Consider the following 24,721-nt stretch of genomic DNA (forward strand, 5'->3'; position numbering starts at 1 on the left):
CATGAATAACAAGCTAACCAGATGTTAACTTACTAAACTCGTCTAATTAGGGCCTTTGGCAATTAGTATAAAAACTTCAGATGAAAAAACTCTGAAGTATCGATGTACTTTTTAAAATACATTTAATAAATCTAGTAATTAAAATGGCAGTCACAAAACACTCACCTGAATCACTGAAGTGCACAAATTTCTGTTTATCAAGTTACTGATACAACTTTCTGTGTGATCATTTTGTGATTTGCAAGACATGGTTCTTTTTGATATATAGGAAATTCCAGAGCCAGGTGGTATATTGAATGTTTATTCAAGACTAGAGTAGATAGAACATATTTACAAATAGTCCCACAGAGGACTCACAGATATTTTAAATTTAGGATGTAGACTTGACATTCACAGTGCATGAGGTGAAAGAGCAACTATGTGTCTGCAATTAATGTGAAAAGAGAATTTTACTTTAGCAGATACTTTCCTTACATTGAGGAAAATGTCCTTAAACATATTTCCTTTAATTTTAGTATACTCAGAAAAAATAGGGTTTCCTTTTATAAGGTCTCAAAAATTTGTTTCTTCTTTAGATAAAGTTTGACTTCAGAGATCATGGTTAAGGAGATCATGGTAAAGAATGGTTTCAAAATACTTTATTTTTGTTTTCAGTTAAATTACCTGCATGTTTTTCTTTAACCTCAAATATTCTTTATTCCACTTGATAACATTTTTCATGTCAACATGACATGTTTGTCGTCTTTAAACATTGAAAATAACTAGGACATTTTGGCATTATCTGAAGTTTCTAATCAACATAGAAGTCGTTCACACAACTTTATTTTACAAATAGTGAGTAAAACAAGGTACATTCTGTGTAATCTATGAATGTAATGAGAAAAAGTACATTTACAGTATTAAAGTAACCCTCTACCATTACTTTAATTCCATCACATTAGAGGCAAAGAAAACAATTCCAATACTTCAATATTTATTTGGTTGGAATATGTGCGGACACACACCCGACACACCTACATAGGTGTGTGTGTGTAATTGGTGTAACGAGAGCATTTACAACCATGAAAAAATACGATAAAAGCAATAAATGAAAAATACGAAATGAATAAAAGTTAAACCATGGATTTCCAAGAAGGGATAGGCCCATGGACATGGAAAGGGTAAATTAAGACTTAAAGGTCGAAGTGAGATTTGTTCTGAGCCTTAGCCTTAAGGGACACGTATAATTGTGATAAGCTGGGAGACCAGCGTAAAGTATTCCAGCTTCAAAATTGTGAATTAAGATTTCTAAAGACCCATGCTCACTAACGCATTTCAATAAAAAATGGGAGATCGTAGTGGAAGGGGGAACAGAGGAAATCTATGTAGGGGGCCTTATATGCCTTTATATTTTAACTCTGTTCTGGAATTGGCAATGGAATTTTTAAAAAATTTAAAAAAAGAAGTGACAAACCCTTAAAGTCATAAGGCAGGTATGCAGGCAGTATTGGCCAGGGAAGACTAAAGACAGGTCATAAAAAATGGTTGAGGAGAAAGTGAGATATTTTTGTTTATACTACTGGCACGCAAAGGACATAAGGACATGAAACTGCCTAAAAGTTTCAGCCTATCACAGGTGTAACTCACTTAAGAAGGATGTGATTTTTGTAAATCCAGTGTCCAGAGATTTTGATATTTGGTTTCTCAGTAATTAATGGCCTCCCACACTTACTGGTGAACTTGAGCTTCTTTATCCGATAATGATCTCTATAGTTTATCAGCACTAGTGTACCAGCTTCTTTAAGGTACCGTACCTAGGGCTAAATGTGAATATCCCCTAGCAGTGGTTCTTAAGCTTTTTATTGTCTCATAATTACCAGGGAAGCATATTTAAAATGCAGATCCCCAATCCCCATTTTAGACCTATGGCATCTATATTAAGATGTATCCCAGATGATTCCTTGAGTCCAACTTAGACAAGTCATTTAGGTTTCCTAGCTTCATTCAGTGTCATCTGTAAAATAGGTATAATAATCACTATCTTACACTTAAGACTTATATGAAACTATATAAAGTGGCTAGGAATGGCCCTGACACTTTGTAGATGCTAATTATGGCCCTACTTCCTCCCTAAAAATGTTAATTTTGAATTCATAGATACTGAGTTTTCTTAAGGCACACTAGAGAACAGTTTCCCAGTTAACCTGCAGAGTCCCTTTTTTGTTAACTAATAAAGGAATATAGCACCTTAGGAAAAGCTTTTCCCCTTTCTTTTCTATTTTAAGTATGTTTTTTCTGATGTTCTCTCACAAAAAGACTGGCCTTCAAACTGGGACTGAACAAACAAGAAAAAGCCCAAAATGAATAAAGAAAGATGAACTATGAAGTCTATCCACTTACAGAACTCGCCCCTTTTCTCCTTGCCAGTTCATTCTTGGCAAATGAACAAGGTTTTGATGGTTAAGAGTTGGGACTAGACAGAGGGGTACTGTAGGTGCTATCGCGCTTCCAGTGTATGCTCATTTCTCCTGGTTCACAGAGGGCTATGGCATGTACTCATCTGGATGCTAGAGACAAGCCCGTTTCTTGGCCAGCGGCCATGACTGAGTGAGACAGAATACTGTGCAAGAGGCCTCACATCTGACTGCCACAGAGTCTAGAAGATGAACAGAAGGCCCACTCCCTGCAGCCAGTCTGTTGTCCTGGCCTTTTAGTTACTTCTAGGGCAGGGTGTCCAAACTTTTTTCAACGTTTTTTACCAAGGGCCATATGCGGTAAAATACACAAACGGCCGGGCCACTCACTCGAGGTGAAGTACATATTGCCTCACCTGGTTTATTTAAGTAAACTAAATATATTTTTGGAATTTGCTGTGGGCCAATTAACAATGGATTGCGGGCCGCAGTTTGGACACCCCTGTACTAGGGGGTCTTGTGGTTTATTACGGAAGGAAAATAGGATCAAACCCTTGTTGCACCACTGACTTAGCTGTGTAACACTGAACAAGTCACTTAACCCAAAATTCAGTTTTCTCAAGTTATTTTGAGGCTATTCTGTAGGCAGTGGGAAGCTGATGGTTTCTGAGGAAAGTAATATAATCAAAATTAGCTCCTTTCCTCTAAACAGTGCTCCCCCAAGAAAACAAACACAGACATAAATTTATTACATTTTTTCTGTTAAAATATAAAACTAGGGTTAAATTAAGTTCTCAAAGTCTAAATTAGACTAAATATAATTCTGCTACACAACCCACTGAATGGATTTTATAGTTTGATAGTGTTCCTTAAAAGTGTCTAGTCATCTTCTTTTTCCTTTTCCTAAATCCTTTCTTCCCGTCTTCACTTATTATCACATGCACTTTATTCCATCAAATATCACTTTTCAGGAGCAACCTACTTGAATCATCCAGCCTGTTTAGAGCTTTCCCAAACTTTGTCATTTTGACTACACATCTCAAGGCACTAGTTTTCTCACTTTTTTTGGTTAGTACCAGAATGTTCCATTAAGAAACAATAAAAGTTATATATTTCCCTAAAATGAAAGATCAGTGTACTCAATGGCTATTATGTTAACCACTTCATAAAAGTACATCAAAAACTACTCATCCTTATGTTAATTAACTAAAATTAAAACATAATAAATTAAACTACTACTTTGCCCTTTAATGCTTACAAGATTATTCAAGAAATCAAAACGGCTACACATTAACTCATGTTGCTTTCCAAATACTCCACTTTTTAACACCATATCCATACAAACAGAAAATCCAAACATGCTCTTCTTAACTAAAAACATTAGAGGAAGCTAAAAGGCATTGTTTAAGACTTTTCAGACCTTGAAAAAGTTACACTTCCAATGTGTGTTTAAATTACAAATCAGTTTTTAAATCAGCTTGCTTCAAATGAAGTGCATCATAGCCAAATTAATTGGGCTACTGCTCCATCTTTTCAAATCAGAGATTCTTTTGCATCAAGGCTCTTATTCAAGATTTCTTCTTCTGCAAAATTGATTTTTAAAAGGAGAAAAGGATAAGCAAACATTACCAAAAAACAACAAATAGGACAGATTCCAAGTAATACAAACTTCAGTCTTCTTTAAGTAGAAAGTTCACATACAAATACTTGTGATAAAATTACCATTATTCTCACTGAGGTATTCTCCAGAGACTACCAATACATCCCTCTTAAAATACTTTTTTTTTTTTTTTTTAAGGACACAGCTCACAATGGCCCATGTGGGGATCCAACCAACAACCTTGTGTTATCAGCACCACGCTCTAACCAACTAAGCTAACCGGCCACCCCCTTGGATACTTCTCAATATATCAGTGTTTAATTATCATGGGCAAATCAATGACATATAATGAATATCACCAAATCTGTATCTGTTCTAACATGCTTTAAGAACAGTTTAACTCTTTACAATGAAAATTTTCAAACATACAAAAGTGAAGAGAATTATCATTTAACCTAATGATGTATCATCTAGCGTCTATAATTCAATAGTTATTTAATATTAACTGTTAATGGGTTGACCTGTGACCCCCAAAAAGGACATGTTGAATTTTTAACCCCAGGATCTCAGGATGTGGCCTTACTGGAAATAGGGTCACTGCAGATACAATCAGTAAAGGTGAGGTCATTCTGCAGTACTGTGGGCACTTAATCTACATGACTGGGTCCTTATATAAAATAAAAAGGTACACAGATACTCAAGGGGAGAATGCCATGCGAAGACGAAGGCAGAGAACAGTTATGCTGCCATAAGCCAAAGAACACCTGGGGCTACCAGAAGTTAGAAGAGGCAAGAAGGATCTTCCTCTGGTGGAGTCAGAGAAAACATGATTCTGCCAAAATCCTGATGTTGGATTCTAGCCTCCAGAACTTATTGTCTCCAGAGACAATAAATTTGTTGTTTTAAGCCACCCAGTTTGTGGTACTTGATTACGGCAACCCTAAGAAACATACATTGACCTAACTTGTCACCCCACCTCCCACCAAATTTTTCAAAGCACATCACAGATATTACCTTATTACAAAAATGGTATTTAACATAGTGACTCTCAATGTTTTTAGAACCACATTCCACTAGCCAAGAAAATAAATCTGACAAAATTTATTTTCAGTAGTTTGTATTACAAAAGCAATAGGTTTTGAGTTTTTGCTTTTGTTTTCCAACCCTGTCCCATACTGACTATAAACTACATACACACTAGAGATTCTGAAAAGTACCCGTCAAAGTGATGGGTTCACTCTTCTCACCCTAGTTGAAAGAACAAGTAGCCTATGCTGTCATATTAATAGAGATCATGTAGCATTCACTGCGTACTATTTTTATGAGAAGTTGAAAGAAAACTTCAGCAGGTCAACATGCACAGGCCTATTTAATCTTACCTTTTAAATTAGGTAGAAGTTCTCCAAGACTACATGGCATTGGGGTCCTCAATCTTTGTTCTACTGGAGAAAACTTAATTAGTGGTGAAAGAGACCGTTTTCTTTCACCAAGGGACATGCATAAAGATGGTTTTGTACAGTCAGTGTGCAAATCATGAGTGTCCAAAAAGTTAAACATATCATCTGTTTGCATGTTTTGTAGAGTAGGACTCAATTCTGGTTTGTGTCCTTCAGGTGTTTCAGAATTAGAGAGGTAAGTTTCTTCCCTTTTCTTGGACAGAGATTTTTTTAGAGCCTCATATCTACTGCAAATAGCCTGTAACCTGAGGTCGGATTTTGGAGTAGTCTGTCTTTCTCCCACATCTTCTGTAAAAATGCCAGTGTGCATAGGAGTATTTGGTTCCAGTTTAAAATTGGACTCTGTACTACTGGAGCTATTAAGACTTAAGCGACCAACTTCTTCTGGAAGAGTTTCATGTAATATGCCAAAATCAGTATCCTTAAAACTGCTGGAATTAATTCCACTTGCTATATGAAAAGAGTTCCATAACATACTTTTATGCATGGACGGTTCTTTGTAAGAAGTTTGCAAGTAGTCCGGTGTTTTAATACACTCACCTTCACTGCTACCTATCCCATCTCTCCTATCGCTGATAGCAGGGGAGAATGTCTCTATTTGGCTAGTTTCTAAAAGCTTGTTATGTAAAGCTGTACACTCCAAATCTTGCTTGCAGATTATTTTCTTATTTAACAAATCTAACCGATTTTGTGTTGTTGGTTCACCTGTGTGACTGGTCACCACATGTTTCTGAGGCACACACTTGAGGCAATCTGAAACAACTTTCTCTTCAGGCAAATGAGAATGGCTACAATCAGATTCAGAGGTTGTTGAGAAAAAACTGGCCATGCTAAATTCTTTTTGATTATGCAACGCAGGTAAAGATTCTGGCAACACTTCTCTATGTTCAGTATCCATCTGAATTGCTTCTGTACTTCTGTTATCTTCCATTTCAACAGCTTTTCTCCAGGAGCTCCTAATATCACTTACTAAATTAAATGAAAGGGGCAGAAAACACAATTTACTAATATTCCCAAACACAGCATGCAATTAAACATTTCCTTTCTAGTGCTCAAGATAAAGCTCCTGACTGAGTATATGTTCCAGAGATATGCTGCCTGGATGGCAAGGCTCCACAACCCACCAAAGCCCAACAACATCAGAGAACTCCATCTCCAGCTAATCACAAACAACAAAAGCTGTTTTCAAACGTACACATACTTCCACACAGCATATACAAATTCCATTTTTAAAAAAATACTTTTACACCAGCGTTCAGCTTACTTTTTCTGTAAAGGGCCAGACAGTAATATTTTAGGCTTTGCAAGCCATCCAGCCTGTCACAACTACTCAGCTCTGCCACTGTTAGCATGAAAGCCACCATAAATATGCTGGCAAATGAGCAAGGTTGTGTTCAATATAACTTTATTTATAAAAACACACAGGGCAGGCCAGGTGGGTTGGAGTTTACTGACCACTATCAGGCTGTGGCTAAGTTCAATGGGAATCGAATCAATCTAACTTTAAATATATCATTTCTAGCAGCAAAATGGAATTTGTATTTAATCACTACACCAGGAGGGTGTGCTGGCATAAGGACAATATTAGAACTGTGCCTACACAAATCATACATTATAAGGAAAAAGCACTGGGCATTCTGACTAGCTTAGGAGAGGTAGAACGGATCTCAGCCCAGTTTGGGGCTGGTGCTGCTGGCTGCTGACTGGAAGAATACAGCCTCTACACTCTATAAATGTTGATCACAGATCACATGTGGAGGCAAAGGGTTTTTTAAAAGTGATCAACTAAAATATTTTCCAAGAAAAGGCTTAGTAAAACAACAGAAACAAAAGTGTACAGTATCAGGGTAAAATAATACTGCTGAAGAGAACTTCCATGTAAGTAAGAGTGCCCGCATTTAATACATTAATAAAAGTCCCTTACATCAAACAAATAAAGAGCCATGGCCACTAAACTTCATGATATAAAAGAGTTTTAAAGTGAGCTTTGTCAGACCATGGTTCTAATAGTAATACCTAAGCAAGGAAACAAGTCATAGAAAGCATTATTAACTTACTCAAGTTTTCTGGAGTTCGAGGAATTTGGCTCCTTGTTAAGAATGGATTCGAAACTAGAGAGTCAATTAGTTCCTCTAATTTTACTTCTTCTCCCATAGAGGGCTGTGGTGAATCAGATAAAACTGTCCTTGCAACCTAAAACAGAAAAGAAAAAGTAAAGCAAAAATTAAGCCCATTGGTAGAACGCAACAAAAGCCCTGACGACAAAAAGCACTTCACAGTCAGCAGCCGTGCCCATAACAGATGGCACAAAAACAAACCCAAGAATGCAGCTCCCAGACTTTCCCTACAGACCGTCTAGGTACCGTCCTATAATGTGAAATCAAACACAAAACTGTTTCTCCCTTATCTTAAAAGATGTCCCCATTATAAAGGAGAGAAAAGGTAAGAATTGTGATACGAGGGAAGATTTAGAGGAAGTTCTAACTACATAGTGACCTAAACTACCGTCAACAACATCTTTGAGCTGGAGAACTCTCTATCTGCTAAAATGACTAGTTTTAAAACAAACATTCTCAATTATAATCCATTTGTACAGTAACATTCCTATTAATAAATAGGATGAATTCTGACAATATACCGTGTTTCCCCAAAAATAAGACCTAACCGGAAAATAAGCCCTAGCATGATTTTTCAGGATACTTGTAATACAAAATAAGCCCTACCGTATTTCCCTGAATATAAGACCGGGTCTTATATTAATTTTTGCTCCAAAAGACTCATTAGGGCTTATTTTATATTACGAGCATCCTGAAAAAACCTCATTATCAGATACAAATTAGTGAACCAGGTGTAGATACATTCTAAAATACAGAAAACAAAGTATACAAAATGAAAATAGCACTCTATGTTAACTGAATAAAACCAGAAAAAACATGCAAATTAAAATCTAGCCCCCCAAAATCCCTAAAAAATAACTTCATACAACCATAATCAAATTGACGCTCACTTAATCTCCCCCATAAAAAGGCTTCTTAGAATTCAAACACTAAATATTCCTGGTCATAACACGATTAAACATTAATTTCACTTTATTTTCAGAGCTTTATGAGATTTTAAGACTCTCCTTGTCCATCCCATTCCATTCCACTGCTACTATAAACTTTTAACCAAGAAAATGTTCCTTTCCTTTCATACCAAGAAATAAAAAAAGACTGACCATTTTTTCTTTAGTGTAGAGTAAATAAAGAGAAATAGAGGAATAATAGAACATTATTATAAATTATTTAAATTTCTATTAACATTAGAGATTTAAAAATATTTATGGACCACGAAAGTGAACCAACTTCCTTGTGTTACAAACAAGAAAAATGACTAACATCCAGCTCTCTTATTTCGACAATATTCATTCACTTTGTTCAGAATCGAGTTAAAGGAGGGAAATCCAATACCTAAATCAATATGCACTAAACCAAATTTTTCTTTCAGTCTCTCAGGAACATAAAGTAGCTGATGTATTCTCTGGCTACCTATCTAAATTCAAACAATGCTAAGGGAAGTTGTGGGAAACTAATAAAAATAACATTAGAGAGTGCTTTGAGCATTTAATTTGTATAAACTGAGTTCGGTAACACTACTGAGCAAGAGCAGTATTATATGGTCATTTGCCAATAAAAAGTAAACACCATTAAGGAACAAGGATGGTTAGGAAAACCAAGATCATGAACAATGACACACTTAATCACTTCCGAAATATTTAGAAAGCAGAAGGACAAAAACCTTCGCTCAGTGATAATATAATACTGCAATATTTGTTTTAATATTCAAAAAAAAAGAGGAAACTCAGCTAAGCAACAGACAACATTCACGGAGTATTTTAACAGAGTATAATCATTGGGGGTACTTATCCAACAACTGATATAATGGTTAATTCCAAAAATATCATATATGCATTATTTTTATATTTATGGATATTTATAGGATGGGACATGAGTTCTAAACCATTGATATAATTGTTATTAACTAAATAAGTTTATTTAAAATCTATTTCTACTTTTGGGGAAAACCAATTTTGCTTTAACCATGATTTTATTATCTGTGATGTCCTTTCTCAAATTACCCCCAGTAAATCAATAATTAACTGTACTTCACTTATAATCACAACACTATAGAGAAAATAATAGATATTTCAGTATACTTGTTAGTCTTTTCCTAACCTCTTCTGCCAGGTGATCTTGCTCTTTTTGGAATGGATCGCTTTTTTTAACTGGCAGAGGCCCTGCAAATGTACTACTCTTTGTATTCTTTGCAATATTTAATGATGGAAAGTCTTCCACTTCAAATTCTGGTGTTTTCTTAGAAATTGTTTCATTTGTCTCTCTAGGTATTCTCATCTTCGCATCCTGAAAAAGACAGACATATAATGTTAAAACCTTAATAATCATGCCTGATCTTCATGAGAGGTTCTTGAGTTATCATGAACCTATAAAAGTTTAACATTATTGTGAAATTATATAGTCACTGGCACAATTAAATAATTCCAATATTCCCATTTAGAAGCAACAGGGAATGTGTAACTAGAAATGGTACATAATGTGCAAATAATGGGAAATGTGAAAATAGAAATTTAATTGGGAAATCAATAAAAATAATATTTTATCATGTTAGTATCGTCAGAATTGAAAATTGTTTTAAAACATACCTTTTCAAATAGTGTAACACTGTCTCCATCTGATGACGACACTGGCTGCAATGAGAGAGAAGCAGGGCTAAAAGGAAAAAAGGTAACAAACCCAAGTTACAAGTAGGAAAGAATCCTATTCACTTGATGTATCTGAATATTCTGAAGAAATTGTCTGCCCCGTATCTGTCCGTTACGATTTCTCTCAATTCGTCCCGGTCATCAAAAGGCAGGTTATTCTAGGGAGGTATGGTGACAATTAGAGCAGTACTTCAGCCCAATTTGTGTATCAGCCTCCCAAATTATGAATATTTGTCTTACCTGCTATATACTTTAAGTGGAAAGCATTTTTTACAAGGTATTAAATGACTTGATGAACACTCAAAACTTGAGTACAGGGTAAGAACAAATTCAATTAATTAGAATCACATTATTACAATGTCCTCAGGCTTCAGATCACAGTTCATTGTAGCAGAGACTTTCTTTTAAGATCCTTTTGATATTTCATGTCCAAAATCAGTATCTCTTATGCTGTATTTTGCTCTATAGCAAATACATTACACTTACAATAAAGTCACTGAGCTTCTCTAGCCCCTTTAAATAAGCATTAAAACCTTATGGGTCCTTTCATTATAATTACAAAATAAGTTATTGAATTTCTAAAGCCTTCAAAGCAAGGATAACTTTAGCCATTTATCTTCATCGTGAAAGAGCTTTCAAATTCAATCACGGATTGGGTCTGCTCCTGGCCAAAAGCTTTGCTATTCTAGGTAACATGAAAGACAGGATTACCAAAGACCATTTTCACCATCAACCAGGTCAGTGCTTTGCTTTCTGTTCATAGTCAGAAGTGCAAAAGTAACAGCCCTGCAGATATTATATAAAACAGCAAATATGCTTTTAAAACTTTTTCAAATATGCTTGTCTTGGAATTATCATTTATCTTCCTACCATTTCAAAAATCACTGAAATTGCTCAAGCTGCAGCTTCACCTCAACAGGATATAACCTAGATATCAAAGGGAAAACATTCATTACCTACTGCAATTTTATCTTAATTTTTCCAAAAACTTAAAATTAAAAGAATCAGAAGGCCTCTGAAGCAGGGCCAGCAATCTATGAACCAAAGCCATTAAGACGCCATCACGAGATGGTGAGCTCCTTGAAGACAAAGACCATGTCTTTCTAAAGGCTATTTCGAGGGGCTAACACAGTGCCTGGTACTTGGTAGTGCAATACATGTCTGTAACTGATTGACAGTTTGATCATCAATGAATAAATGTCACTTGAGGATGAGTTTCTACAGATTCCACCAAATTTTTCTATTTGATTCATTCCTGCAGAGCCTCATAATAGAGAAAAATGGCAATCTTCTCTCTCACTGCTGAATTGGCAACATGCAATTAGCACTGCTAACATCGCAATCCAAGACAACTTGAAAGTAGCCCTGGCTCTCAGTCTTTACTCTCCACCTACTCGCCATGCCAAAACTGAGGCCCATGAAACCCCAGTACTGCAACAGAGCAAAAGAAAGGATGTTGATCCGATTGTAGGAATTTACCCTAAGAAAAGTGACATGCTTTTTATAGTAGTAAAAACTTTGAGGAAAATCCAAGTGTAAAAATAAATAAAATGTTAAAAAGCCATTATAAGTGATAATTAGTCATATATAAAGTAAATACACATACACAGTAAAAAAAAAAATGCATTTATACTATGTCAATGTTTAGAAAATTTTGTATTTTATAACACTAGACTATATCCATGCTTTGACTAGAACTAAATTTATGATTATAAAGAATGCCTAAAAAAGAACTTGAAGAAATAAACTGAAAACTGATTTGTTAGAAATTTTGGCTAACAATTTTTCATTTTATTTGCTGTTGTTGTTACAACATATCTACAATTATTAGTTTGGTGCAAAAGTAACTGCAGTTTTTGCAGTTATTTTTAACCTTTTAAACCGCAATTATTTTTGCACCAAACTAGTAAGAGAAATAATAAACATAATTATAAAAAGAGAAAGATATAATGTTGGAATTAAATTTATAAAACTAAGGATGTTTCATTGACAGGCATGCAAGATCAGACTGCCCTATCGTTGAAATGCAGTAAAGGAGAAACTATAGAGGTTAAAAGTCTAAAAAGAACTATCGCCAGCACTAGAAACATCATGGAAACCTCCTTTTCAGAAACCATTGCAAAAAAGGTAATATACACAGAATACAGCAAAGGCATCATCAATCACTGAATTCTGGTTTAAGTATGATAAAGCTTCCAACAGCTCACTCGACCAAAACCAGCCATGAGATTTATGGAGACGAGTACTTACATTTTAGTACCTGTGAAAGACAACTGCATGTGAAAGGGCTAATAACACACTTACTCTAAAAACTGCATTCTTTCCATGTTTTTTTAATTGAATAGTTGTATTGATCATACCCACAAATGAATTTCCTAGTTAACTACATTGAATAATGACATAAGATAACGGCAATACAAATAAAATATTTAGTATAATAGCTGAACTAGATGCAAAAAAAAAGGGTATTATTTCTTTAAGTATAGTTTACCCACATTACACACTACTAATGAAATATTTTATTATGAAATACCTTTGACAGTAAAGAATTCGGAGTACCACGTTAATGTCCATATCCCAGTAACTCAACTCTTCACCTCTCTTCTGCTATCAAGCAGTAATAATCTTTCATATCCCATTAAGCATTTATCCCTCATCACCAAAAGCTTTCCCCTACCTGCCTTTCCCAACCTATAAAGGAAATTGTCAAAAGATAACTTTAAGATCTAGGAGCCTGAAAGACGACAAATGTGAAAATCAAAATATATTTAATACAATTTCTTTTTCCCATAGTAAGAGAATTCATTTGAATTAAATTCTTAGGGGCTGTGTCTGGCTCCTGTAGAATTCTACGCATACATCTTAGTACAAAATTCTACTTTAAGAAACAATCTTGACATTCAGTGGAGCTCATAAACATAATCTGATTTATACACTAATCTAACTCCATCAATCTTTAGTCCAGTGAAAGACTTTACTTTGCTCTCTCATGGGAAGACAGACCAAAAACATAATTATGATTGGAAAGCACCAACTATTCCCTACTAGCATGCTTTAAGAACAATTCTGATAAGAGGAGGAAATACACAAGTACAATAACTTTACTATTTCTTCAATATCAGGTCTTCACAGATGCTTCATTACATTTCTTTAGGTACTCAGATAATCAATTATCACGTCCAGATCTAAGAATAAAAAATATAATTCTTCCACAAGTAGTCCTGACATCCTGTGAACCAGAAAATTACTGCAGAGGAAACCACCAAAGCTCAATTTCACATAGAATAGTGTCCCCACTTTATCCACAGGGGAAAAGTTCCAAGACCCCCAGTGGATGCCTAAAACCACAGACATTAACAAACCATATATAAACTGTTCTATATACAGGTAAGTTATTATACATACACATACCTTTTCAATTAAAGGAAATACTTTACAGCTTTTCTTTGGCATATCTGAACTTCCAGCATCACTACTATTGCAGTTTGGGGCCATTATTAAATAAGGGTCACTTGAATGCAAGCACTGCGATACTATGACAGTTAATCAGATAACCACAACAGCTACTAATGATTGGGCAGTATATACAGTGTGGACACACTGAATGAAGGGAAAATTCACGTCGTGGGCAGGACAGAGTGGGACGGCCCAAGATTTCATCCTGCTACTCAAAATGGCACACAATGTAAAACTTATGAATTGTTTATTTCTGGAATTTTCCATTTAATAGTTTCAGAACCTGGCTGACTCCAGGTAACTGAAACTGCCGATAAGGGGATTATACTACTATATAAGTTTGACCCTTGTTACAGTGTTTCAACTTATTAAGAGTATACAAATAAAGAAGACCTCAATCCATTTAAAATTTTCCTTTAGAATTGTTCTAAGTATTGTGTTTCCAAATCTGTGCCCCATTTACATGGGGCAGTTGGACTGAAAGATACCTATTTAAGGCAAAGAGTAATCAGGAAAAAAACAAAACAATAAAGGAATCTGTTTACTATGACTGTATTTGATTGCTACTTAATAATGCTTAATTTCAATTAAAAAAATATATATATTCCCCAAATGGATTACATACATTTAGTTTAGACATTTTGCTTATATAATCTGACATCAGTTTTAAGGACCAAAATAGAATAATAGACAAAACAGACAATAAAGAAAATAATACTCCTGAAGGCAGTTACGACAAACTAAGTAGGTTCAGTTTTTTCATATGTTAGATTTTGGCATTTGATTTCATCAGAAGACCCCTCCTTTTTTTAAAAGCATGGAACTCTTTTTATCAAATGGTATACAGAAACCCCAACATATAATACAGATAAAAAAAGCAAGCTGGGGCTGGCACAGTGGCTCAGGCAGTTAGAGCTCCGTGCTCCTAACTCCGAAGGCTGCCGGTTCGATTCCCACATGGGCCAGTGGGCTCGAAACCACGAAGTTACTGTTCAACTCCTCGAGTCCCACAAGGGATGATGGGCTCCACCCCGTGCAACTAAGCTTGAACACGGCACCTTGAGCTGAGCTGCCTCCCGGATGGCTCAGTTGGTTAGAGTGCGGGCTCTCAACCACAAGGTTGCCAGTTCGATTCCTCAAGTCCCGCAAGGGATGGTGGGCAGCGCCCCCTGCAACTAGCAACGGCAACTGGACCTGGAGCTGAGCTGCGCCCTCCACAACTAAGACTGAAAGGACAACAACTTGAAGCTGAACAGAACCCTCCACAACTAAGGTTGAAAGGACAACAATTTGACTTGGAAAAAAGTCCTGGAAGTACACACTGTTCCCCAATAAAGTCCTGTTCCCCTTCCCCAATAAATCTTTTAAAAAAAAAAAAAAAAAAAAAAAAAAGCAAGCTGCTCAGGTTGAAGTGGGAAAGGTTGGACTGCCCACAGGCTAAATTAGATTCATTCACAGAACCAGAGGGCGCCACAGAATATAGACTGAAGACTACCAGAGTAGATGATCTCAAAGGTCCCTAATCGCTTGGATTTAGTCATTAGCTATTAAGTGGTTTCAAAAAAATTCAAACACAAAAGCACGAAAAATTCCCAAACTTGCATTAGATAATTTCCATGTATGTTTTCTTCTTCAAAAATGAAATGATCCCCACGAATCCCATCATTTGGATATAGAAAAGAAAAATATGCCCATGTATCAGAAATGTTGAATCTTTCCAGAAAGTGTAGAGTCACAGGGAAAAAATACTGTCTGGTTAAAAGAAGAAAACTATAGACTATCCCATAGTAGAGAAGCTTGGAAACAGGCTGAAGATGGAACTAAAATTAATACGGGGGGAAAAAAATCAATAAGAAAATCAAATTTGTTTTACCTGTTGGCTGGATCATATGCAGTTCCCAGTATATCACTGGCTCCTCTGCAATAGTTTTCCTGGTTATGTTGCTTAGATGTATCTAAAAGAATAGGAAAATTAATTACTCTTTAACAATGTTTTTACATTCTAATATTTGGGGATCTCTTCAAATTTTACAACTTCTAAAGAGAACAGAAAAATCAGAATATGAATGCTAATAGGAAAAGACAATGATTCAATTGTCAAGTATAAAGTGACAGGCTGGACAGTGATAGAGAATATTAGCAGGCTTTTCTTTTTTTTTTTTTTTTTTAATTTATTGGGGTGACAATTGTTAGTAAAATTACATAGATTTCAGGTGTACAATTCTGTATTACATCGTCTATAAATCCCATTGTGTGTTCACCACCCAGAGTCAGTTCTCCTTCCATCCCCATAAATTTGTAGGCTTTTCTAAAAAGATTGATAGCTCATACTAAGTTTCCAAAAGGGACAGCCCATATTTCTCCGCATCATATAGCCACGCTTCATGTTTAAGTATACAGATCATGCACTTACCATATAAGCCAACAAAGCCAAGAAGTTATAATTCTTAGCATATTTCAGCCCAGCATCTACGACATTAGTCAACCTATGTACTGATTCTTCAACATATTGAAGAATTGTCTCGAATGTACCAATAACGGGAGAAAAAAAACAAAAGATGGAGACCTGCCTTCAAGGAGTAGGTGTAGAAAAGACTACTGATGAGTAGAGAATTATGTGTACTGTATTAGGATAGAAGTATGCACAGAATGCAAGAATGCAGGAAGGCATCTGGCCCAGATTAGGGAACTTGAAGGAGACAAAAAAGTACTGAGAGGGCAGCCGGATGGCTCAGTTGGTTAGAGCTGAGCGCTGAACAACACAGTTGCTGGTTTGATTCCCACATGGTCCAGTGAACTGTGCCCTCCACAACCAGACTGAAGGCAACGAGCTGCCGCTGAGCTTCCAGAGAGGCAGCCAGATGGCTCAACTGGTCACAGTGAGAGCTCTTAACAAGGTTGCCGGTTCAATTCTCACAAGGGATGGTGGGCTGCACCCCCTGCAACTAGATTGAAAATGGTGACTGGACTTGGAGCTGAGCTGCACCCTCCACAAGTAGATTGAAGGACAACGACTTGGAGCTGATGGGCCCTGGAGAAGCACACTGTTCCTCAATATTACTCAATAAAAAAAAATTTAAAAAACGTAAGTACTATCTTTTAAAAAAAATAAAAAAGAAAGTACTGAGAGATAAGGTACAAGTTTGCTATGCAGGAGCAGAGGATATATCTAGGGAAAGCATGGTAGGAAATGAAACCAATGAGGAAAACATGGCTACATTACAGAGGATTTGATATATATAGCAGGGGCTCCTCATCTTTCAACATCTTAGCTTCTGAAAGACTAAACATGTGTCCAAAGTGTTACTATATAAGAATGCAATGTATACATAAAGCAATGTATATATAAATTTTCCTTTCAAACCATCATAATAGTATGGCACCTTATAAGTATTTTCAATACCCTGTGCTTTTGCAGCTACTAACTATGATGGAATTACTGAGATTTATAAAACGTTCCAAAAATGAGCACAAATACAACTAGACCACAAACTTAGTAGACGACCATAAACTAAAATGATTATGTGTAACTATAAACACTGTCTGATGGTGGCAGGCAGAGTTGATGCACATTTGTTCTGGTATGTAAGAAAGTTTGTAAAGTAAAAGTTGCTAAATGAAAAAGCATCTAGAGCTTTTTCCTCTTTTTTTTCCTTCTAAAGGTGATACGTGATAGGAAGCCTTTGATGTATATTATACCTGGAGATGAAAAAGACCATATTTACATTACAGAAAGACCACTGAGAGCCATTTATAATATGGAATAGATAGAACACTAGAGGCAGAGTCGCTGGTTAGAACACAATTATAGGCAAGAAATGACAAAAACTAAAGTACAGCACTTAAGATGTGAGGATAGCAAAGCAGGAGACAGATGTAATAGGGCATTTAAGAGGTTAAAACAAAACTGAGCTCACCACTACAAAGCAAACCAAGATGAAGCAGGCACTGACTCCTACCATAAACAGACTACAACTGCAAAATAAAATGTAACAACAACAAAAAAAAAGGAATGCCCAGAAGAAAAAAAAGAATCATCAAATGCCAGAAACAAAGATGGAAAGCATGCTCAGCATGATAAGTTCACACTGAGAAACGAAGGCTCACTGAGGCAGGCTCCAGCGGCTGAACACTGGAGACTTAATGCCTACATGGTAACAAGAAACATCATCTCAAGTCACCCAGGCTGGATCTGAGAGACTGCCATAGGGCAGGATAACTGTAAAGGCACTCAGCCCCTGAAAAGAGGATTATAAAAATTCTGCCAGCTGGACCAGGGAAGTAGCAGAGAAGTTTGCTGTCTAGAAGGAAGGAAAGAAAGGAAAGAAGGAAAGGAGGGAGGGAAGGAGTTAATTTAAAACCTAGCCTACTCAAAAGGAGGTATGAACTTCATAGCCTTCATATAAATGCCTAACCACTGTGCTATACACCTGAAACTAATATAAAATAATATTGAATGTCAACTATAATTAAATGTTCGTTTGTGTATATGTACATATACATATATATAAATATAAAATATATTATATACCAGGGGTGCCAAAAAAGGTATTCACATAACTTGTATTCATCTTTTGTTATCAGCATATATTGAATATTACAATTTTAATGGTTTTTTCCTTTTTTAAAATGTGTATACATTTTTTTGGCACCGTGTGCGTGTGTGTGTGTGTGTGTGTGTGTGTGTGTGCACGTGTGTATGTATTCACAGATGTAAAGTATAGCATAAGGAATATAGTCAATGGTATTATAATAGCTATGTATGTCAGTTGGGTAGTACACTTGGTGGGGTTATCACTTTGTGAGGGGCGTAAATGTCTAATCATTATGTTGTTTTGTACACCTGAAACTAATAATAAAATTAGATTCTTAAAAAAGAGGTATGAAATCCAAATTTATACTGGCTATTTGTTGTAGGAATCTCAAACCAACGACAATAATTGGCCTAGCTCAAGGGAAACACCTGGGACCCTCGGCCACTGTGTAGAAACCTTTGTACAATTCAGAGCCACGTAAGTCCTCCAGGGGTGGAGAGACCCACAGATGGTGAGATCATAGTCAAATATTTTAATGGGAACCAAACCACCATGAAAATTAGCAGGCAGAGTGTACAGGAGCAGAAGTAGCTGAAACATAGAGTATATTAGAAAAAATGACAAAGATAAAAATCAGTACATTTTAAATAATCGGCAAAAAAGAAACAACAGGAGCCATAATGAAAGAGATGACACTGTGAAGAACAAGCAGTTCTGAAAAACAAGCAAATGAAAAGTACATTCATGAAAACTAAATACTAAATAGACAGATCAAAAAGGAAATTAAATATAACTAAAGAAATAATTAGAGAACCATAAGAGAAATCCAAGGAAAATATCCAGAATGCAGCCCAGTTACAGAGATTATAAATATGAATGAGAAGTTATGAGATGAAAGAGAGAATTAGAAGTCCCATCAATAGGAGTTACAGAATGAAAGAGTCAAAAGAATGAGAGAGGGGCAATACTATTAGGTTGGTGCAAAAGTAATTGCGGTTTAGAAGGTTAAAAAAAATTGCAAAAACCGCAATTACTTTTGCACCAACCTAAAAAAAGAGATATTAGTGACTAAGTTTCCAGAACCGAAGAAAGATATGAGACTTCACATTTAATAAGTACACACAAATCCCAAAAAGGCTAAATAAAAACAAGTCTACATTAAGACAAACCTCAACGAACCTACATAACACAAAAATAAATCAACATTTTAAAAGCAATCAATCATACCTACAAATGAATGACAATTAGATGGACCAATAGCAAATGTTTCAGAAACACTAGAAGGTAGAAAGCAATGAGATTATATCAAAGTCCTAAGGAAAAATAAGTGTCATCTAGAATCCTATATCCACTCAAATTACCATTTAGGATTAAGTGAAAATAAAGACATTTTCCCTAAAAGACTAAAGACTACTCTTCAGGCTCCATCGCTAAAAGAAGTGAAGGATATACTTCAAAACATACTTACTTCTCAAAAGGAAGAAGAAAAGTAATATTGACAAAAAATAAAAAAATCAGTAAATGCACTGGTAAATCTAAACACACAATGATTGTTAAAAACAATTTCTATCAATATCATTAAAAAAGAGGGGGTAGGGGCATTATTCTAGATTAAAAGTTAATAAAAAGGATAAAACAACCCAATGGTATGAATGAACCCTCCTTGTATCCTGATTCAAAAATAAACATTTACAAAGGACATTTTGGGGGATAAAAGACATTTTATTCACCAACTTTAGAATAGCAGAACAATACTATGTATTGTTAGATCCATACATACAAAGTAAAATTTTTATAAACACACATCAGAATAGGCAGAAGATTCTATCAGGATAGTGGTTACCTCAGCAAATGCAGGAAGAATGGGGTCAAGAAAAGGCAGATATCCAACAGTTAACTACATTTGTACTTTAAAAAAAAAATTTCCAACGCAAATGTTGCAAAGATTTGTCAAAAAAATGTTCAGTAAGCAGGTATTTATATTATTCCCTGTACTTTTTATATTCTGAAATTTAACTTTTAAAAAAACAATTTAAGAGAAAATTACTTTAAGTAAGACATAACATGTAAGGTGTAGGAAGGGAAAAAGTTTTACAACAAAAAAATATAAAATAATGTTGCTGCTCCCAGCTCAGACCAAGTCCCTACCCTTGGGAAATGAAACGAATCCCAAGAGTACAAATTATGCAGTGTCAGAAGAAAGGTCACCTCCAGAGAACTTATCAAACACCTATAAAAAGTAGACTTCCAACTGGACTTCTTAAGCAGACACAAATTTGCCCCATTTTCAAGACAGACAGAGATCTCTGAATGGACATGAGGACAATTTCATGGTTTCACAGGGCCTAAACTAAATCTGACAAGAGTGCAAAGGCCCTTTCCAAACTGAAGTGAAAACACAATGCCTACCATATATGCCAAGAGCTATCAAAGTAATTCTACATAGTAAGTAATGCTCTACTGAAGGTCTTTTTCATTCATCAAATCATATAGTCAAAATGCTCTACTCTTCTGCTAGCACCTGTTCTGAGCCTTGCTCTCTGGTCTATAATCTTTCCCAACCCGTGTGCTTCCCACATACATCTGACTCCCAAATTAATCACTTCTCCTGGTTGTGTTCACTCTTTTCTTCCTAAGTCCTGCCATGACATCTTACATTTACAGAACCTAATAACAATTTCTTGTACACAGTACGGGACAATGGGGCAAACTGAATATGAAATGAATATTAGATATTGTAGAGAAATTAATTCTTAGGTGTGATACTGGAATGATAGTTGAGGAAGCTTACTTAATAAGACAGAATTATTGTTCATTTTTTTAGATGTGATATTATGGTATGATACTATGGTAATTATATAGGAAAATGTCATTTTTATGGGAATGCATGCTGAAACATTTAGAGTGAAATATTATAATGCCTAGAATTTACTTGTTTTAGCAAAAATACAAATATAAACAAAAGAAATATGGCAGTGTTAATTGTTGAAACAGGTAGTGAGTATTCAGGTAAAAACTACTATTCTTTCATGTTAAAAAAATTGTGGGCTTCTACACTAAACCTTGTAACAAATGTTTATAGCACTATTACTCATAATAGTGGTAACAACCCAAATGTCCATCGAAGGATGAACAGATAAACAAAATATGGTTTAACCATACACTAGAACATATTCATAAAAAGTACTGAAGTACTGATACATGTTACAACTTGAACTTTGAAAATATTCAAAAGTGAAAAACTGTACAAGTGAAAGAAGCCAGACAAAAAAAGCCTCATCATAGCATTTGACTCCATGTATACGAAACATCCAGAATAATCAAATCCATAGTGACATGAAGTACATTACTGGCTATCAGAGACTGGGGGAGGTGGAAATGGGGAGTGACTTTTAATGGGTACGGAATGGGTACAGGGTTTTCTTTTGAGGTAATGAAAATACTCTGGAACTCTATAGACAGTGGTGATGGTTGCTCCACTTTGTGAATTTACTAAATGCCAATGAGTTGTATCCTTTGCAATGAATGAAACAATGTGCATTTCACCACATTAAAAAAATAACTGGGGGGAAGAAAAACAAGAAAGAATATAAAGAAACAGTTATCATAGTGAGAAATATTGATGAGAAGGAAGTTTAAAAGAGAAAAACATAACCAACCTGGAAGTGAAGCAGGATACTGCAAAAGAATACTTCTTGCATATGCTTCTTCTGAGGCAGGATCAAATGAAAGGGGCGACATAGGTGGCAAAAGATCCACAGCCTTAAAACAGAATTCATAATTTTGAAATATACACATTTTACTCACTACCACAATTACAATACTAAGTTAATCTCTGTATGGGTGATGTTCCCCCCTAACAAAGAATCACTATGCATATAAATCATCCTATAATTCTTTTTAAAACACGAAGTATCATATTAGGAACATGGGAACTACTTTGGCCTCCAATTGTGCCTCAAGTGTAATAGTATCGAACATCAACAGGAATAACTCATTTTCTTTTTAATACAATCCTCTATATCTAATAATAACTATAAATCACAACAGTAGCTTGATGAATATTCTAATATGTATGGAAGAATTACAGAAACGAATCATTTGAAATTTAGGCTCAGATGAAAGGATGACAAATACATACACACATGACCTAGGATTTCTAAGTCATCTGTAACATGATAAATCAAGAGATCGCATACATTAAACTACTCTCCAAAAGGCAAGTCAACATGACTTACTGGAGTCCAATCTTTAATTAGACTGAAAGGAGACAGACCAAGAAATTCTTGCCACTTTTTATGCCATTCTTCTTGTTTTTCAATAATAGAATGTCTTATAGTTGTAAGATCTTCTTTTAATTTACGCCTATAATAGCATAAAAGATAACATTATTCAAAACCTGAATATATTTTTAAAATATTGAATAAAATTTAAGAATAGTTTGTAGAAAAAGAAATATAACTGAAGGTTCAACCAATACAGTACATATAAATAGAATAAACTCTCACAATGAACACTCAACACTTAAAATACCTTTTTTATCTTTTAAGACCAGAGAAAGTAATCACACATCTATTACTCCATTTATCTTTTAAACATTTTTTTCCTGGTTTTAAACTCAAGCAGAAATTCTCCTCCCACTCGCTGTGCATTCCTAAAGGCAACCTATACCTCTTCGTCATTCTGCTCAAATAAACAACTTTTCTGAGCCTAGTTTTAGTAGTAGACCCCACAAAAGAAAAGCTACAGAAAAGTTAAAATTATTTCATAAAGAATTACACTAAGGGCAAATAATACATTTCAAAAAGAAAATTACCTTAATTTTCCTTTCTACTTTATGTATCTTTCTAGGACTTGATGACATAAGGTTTTTGAGTACTACTAAAATTTTCACACTTGTTTGCCAAAGCTGAAGAGCTGTTAACTACACAAGAGTTGTGTTGAGAAATTATCAAAACTGTCCTACTCCTCCCCCAATAAAATAACAGAATCTTCCTAAGGTACCTCATATGCTTCAGATCCGATAATCTTTCTCTCTGAAATTTGGTCTCTTTTTCAAGGAAGCGAAGGTCTATTGTCAGTTTTGCTTGGTCAGCCTGACAATGTTCATATTTCATTACTTTCAAGACTTCATTTAATAACTGAATCACTGTTAAGAAGTTCAATTTTCCAGCCTCATAAACATTTCCTATGTGCAACTAAGGATTCAGGAAAAGAAAAAAGTCAACTACAGGTTCTTCATATAATAAACTGTTGCATAAATATATCTGTGTTTTTTACTATTATTGAAAGGTTACCTTAAAGAAGAGTGAAAAAAGTCAAATGTCTACCCCAAAACTATGTAAATAATTTTGGTCCAAAGAAAACTATTGTGAAAGAATTAACATGCCACGCTACATTTTTATAGTATGCAGAAAGTTGAAAACTAGAGTAAAAGAAATGTAAATAAATAGAAAACAAAATAAAGATGAGGAGAAAGAGCAGGCTTGGAGAAAGATTATGAATTCATGTTTTAACAAAAAATTGCAAATTGTTGTCCCTAAAGGCTGAATCTAAACGTAGACATGTTTATATGGCCTGTACAGTTCCAGTGTTTTAAAATCATTTGAATTAGTTGCCAATATTTTTACAATCATAAATTTCACATAAAAATGACTATTTCTCCAAAGACTCCATCGCTTTCTACTTTATCCCTATTGTTACACACAATTAGCTGTTACACTATTGTTACACACAATTACACTTCACTTATATACATTACTCCCTAGTCTCTACAGGAATCTGAGTTTGAAGATCCCAACTTTTATGTACTCTGAATCTGAAGTGCCTGTCATGTTACCTATTGAAATGAAAGCTCTTCAGGGTCATAATATTTTATCTTTGTATCTCCTATACTATAATCAATATCTGGCATACACTACCGTGTTTCCCTAAAAATAAAACTAGCCGGACAATCAGCTGTAATGCGTCTTTTGGAGCAAAAATTAATATAAGACCCGGTATTATATTATATTAATTATATTATGTCTTATATTTATTATTTATTATATTATATTATATTATCATATTATATTAATTATATAAGACCCAGTATTATATTATATATTATATTATATTACATTACATTATATAAGACCCGGTATTATATTGTACTATATTATATTATACCCAGTCTTATAGTAAAATAAGACTGGGTCTTGTATTAACTTTTGCTCCAAAAGACGCATTAGAGATGATTGTCCGGCTAGGTCTTATTTTTGGGGAAATACTGTAGTAGCTGCTTAATAAATGGTAAGTTTACTAAGAAAAAAAGGATGGGCTATTCAGATGGAAATGTCCCACAAGCAAATGAAAATAATTTGATATAGTTTATGTAGAAGAAGAGAGAACAGAAATACCAATTTGAGAACATTACTGTATAGGAGGCAGATGAAGCCATGGAATTGGGTAAGAAAATACAAATGAATTTGTGATGTGGGAAAGCAAAGGGGGGCATTAAAGGACAGATGGGAATACTTTCA

At 35.0% G+C, this 24,721-nt stretch overlaps 1 protein-coding gene and 1 non-coding gene across 2 annotated transcripts in view; both read right to left on the minus strand.

Moving 5' to 3' along the window:
- Positions 1-2,207: 2,207 nt before the first annotated feature.
- Positions 2,208-24,721, minus strand: part of HAUS6 (HAUS augmin like complex subunit 6) — a 37,931-nt gene continuing 15,417 nt past the window's right edge. The window contains exons 9-17 of the mRNA XM_088793571.1: positions 23,205-23,398; positions 22,439-22,565; positions 21,860-21,962; positions 15,539-15,620; positions 10,150-10,216; positions 9,665-9,850; positions 7,508-7,643; positions 5,373-6,419; positions 2,208-3,976 (exon numbers count right to left, since the gene is read on the minus strand). Coding sequence (XP_088649697.1) covers positions 3,927-3,976; positions 5,373-6,419; positions 7,508-7,643; positions 9,665-9,850; positions 10,150-10,216; positions 15,539-15,620; positions 21,860-21,962; positions 22,439-22,565; positions 23,205-23,398 — 1,992 coding nt within the window. The 3' untranslated portion in view covers positions 2,208-3,926. The remainder of the gene's footprint in view (positions 3,977-5,372; positions 6,420-7,507; positions 7,644-9,664; positions 9,851-10,149; positions 10,217-15,538; positions 15,621-21,859; positions 21,963-22,438; positions 22,566-23,204; positions 23,399-24,721) is intronic.
- On the minus strand, positions 10,298-10,428 carry LOC148755016 (small Cajal body-specific RNA 8). The gene has a single exon (XR_016019512.1).

The sequence above is a fragment of the Rhinolophus sinicus genome, chromosome 16, assembly GCF_057876585.1.
Source record: "Rhinolophus sinicus isolate RSI-liver-muscle chromosome 16, RSI-T2T, whole genome shotgun sequence".
NCBI lineage: Eukaryota > Metazoa > Chordata > Mammalia > Chiroptera > Rhinolophidae > Rhinolophus > Rhinolophus sinicus.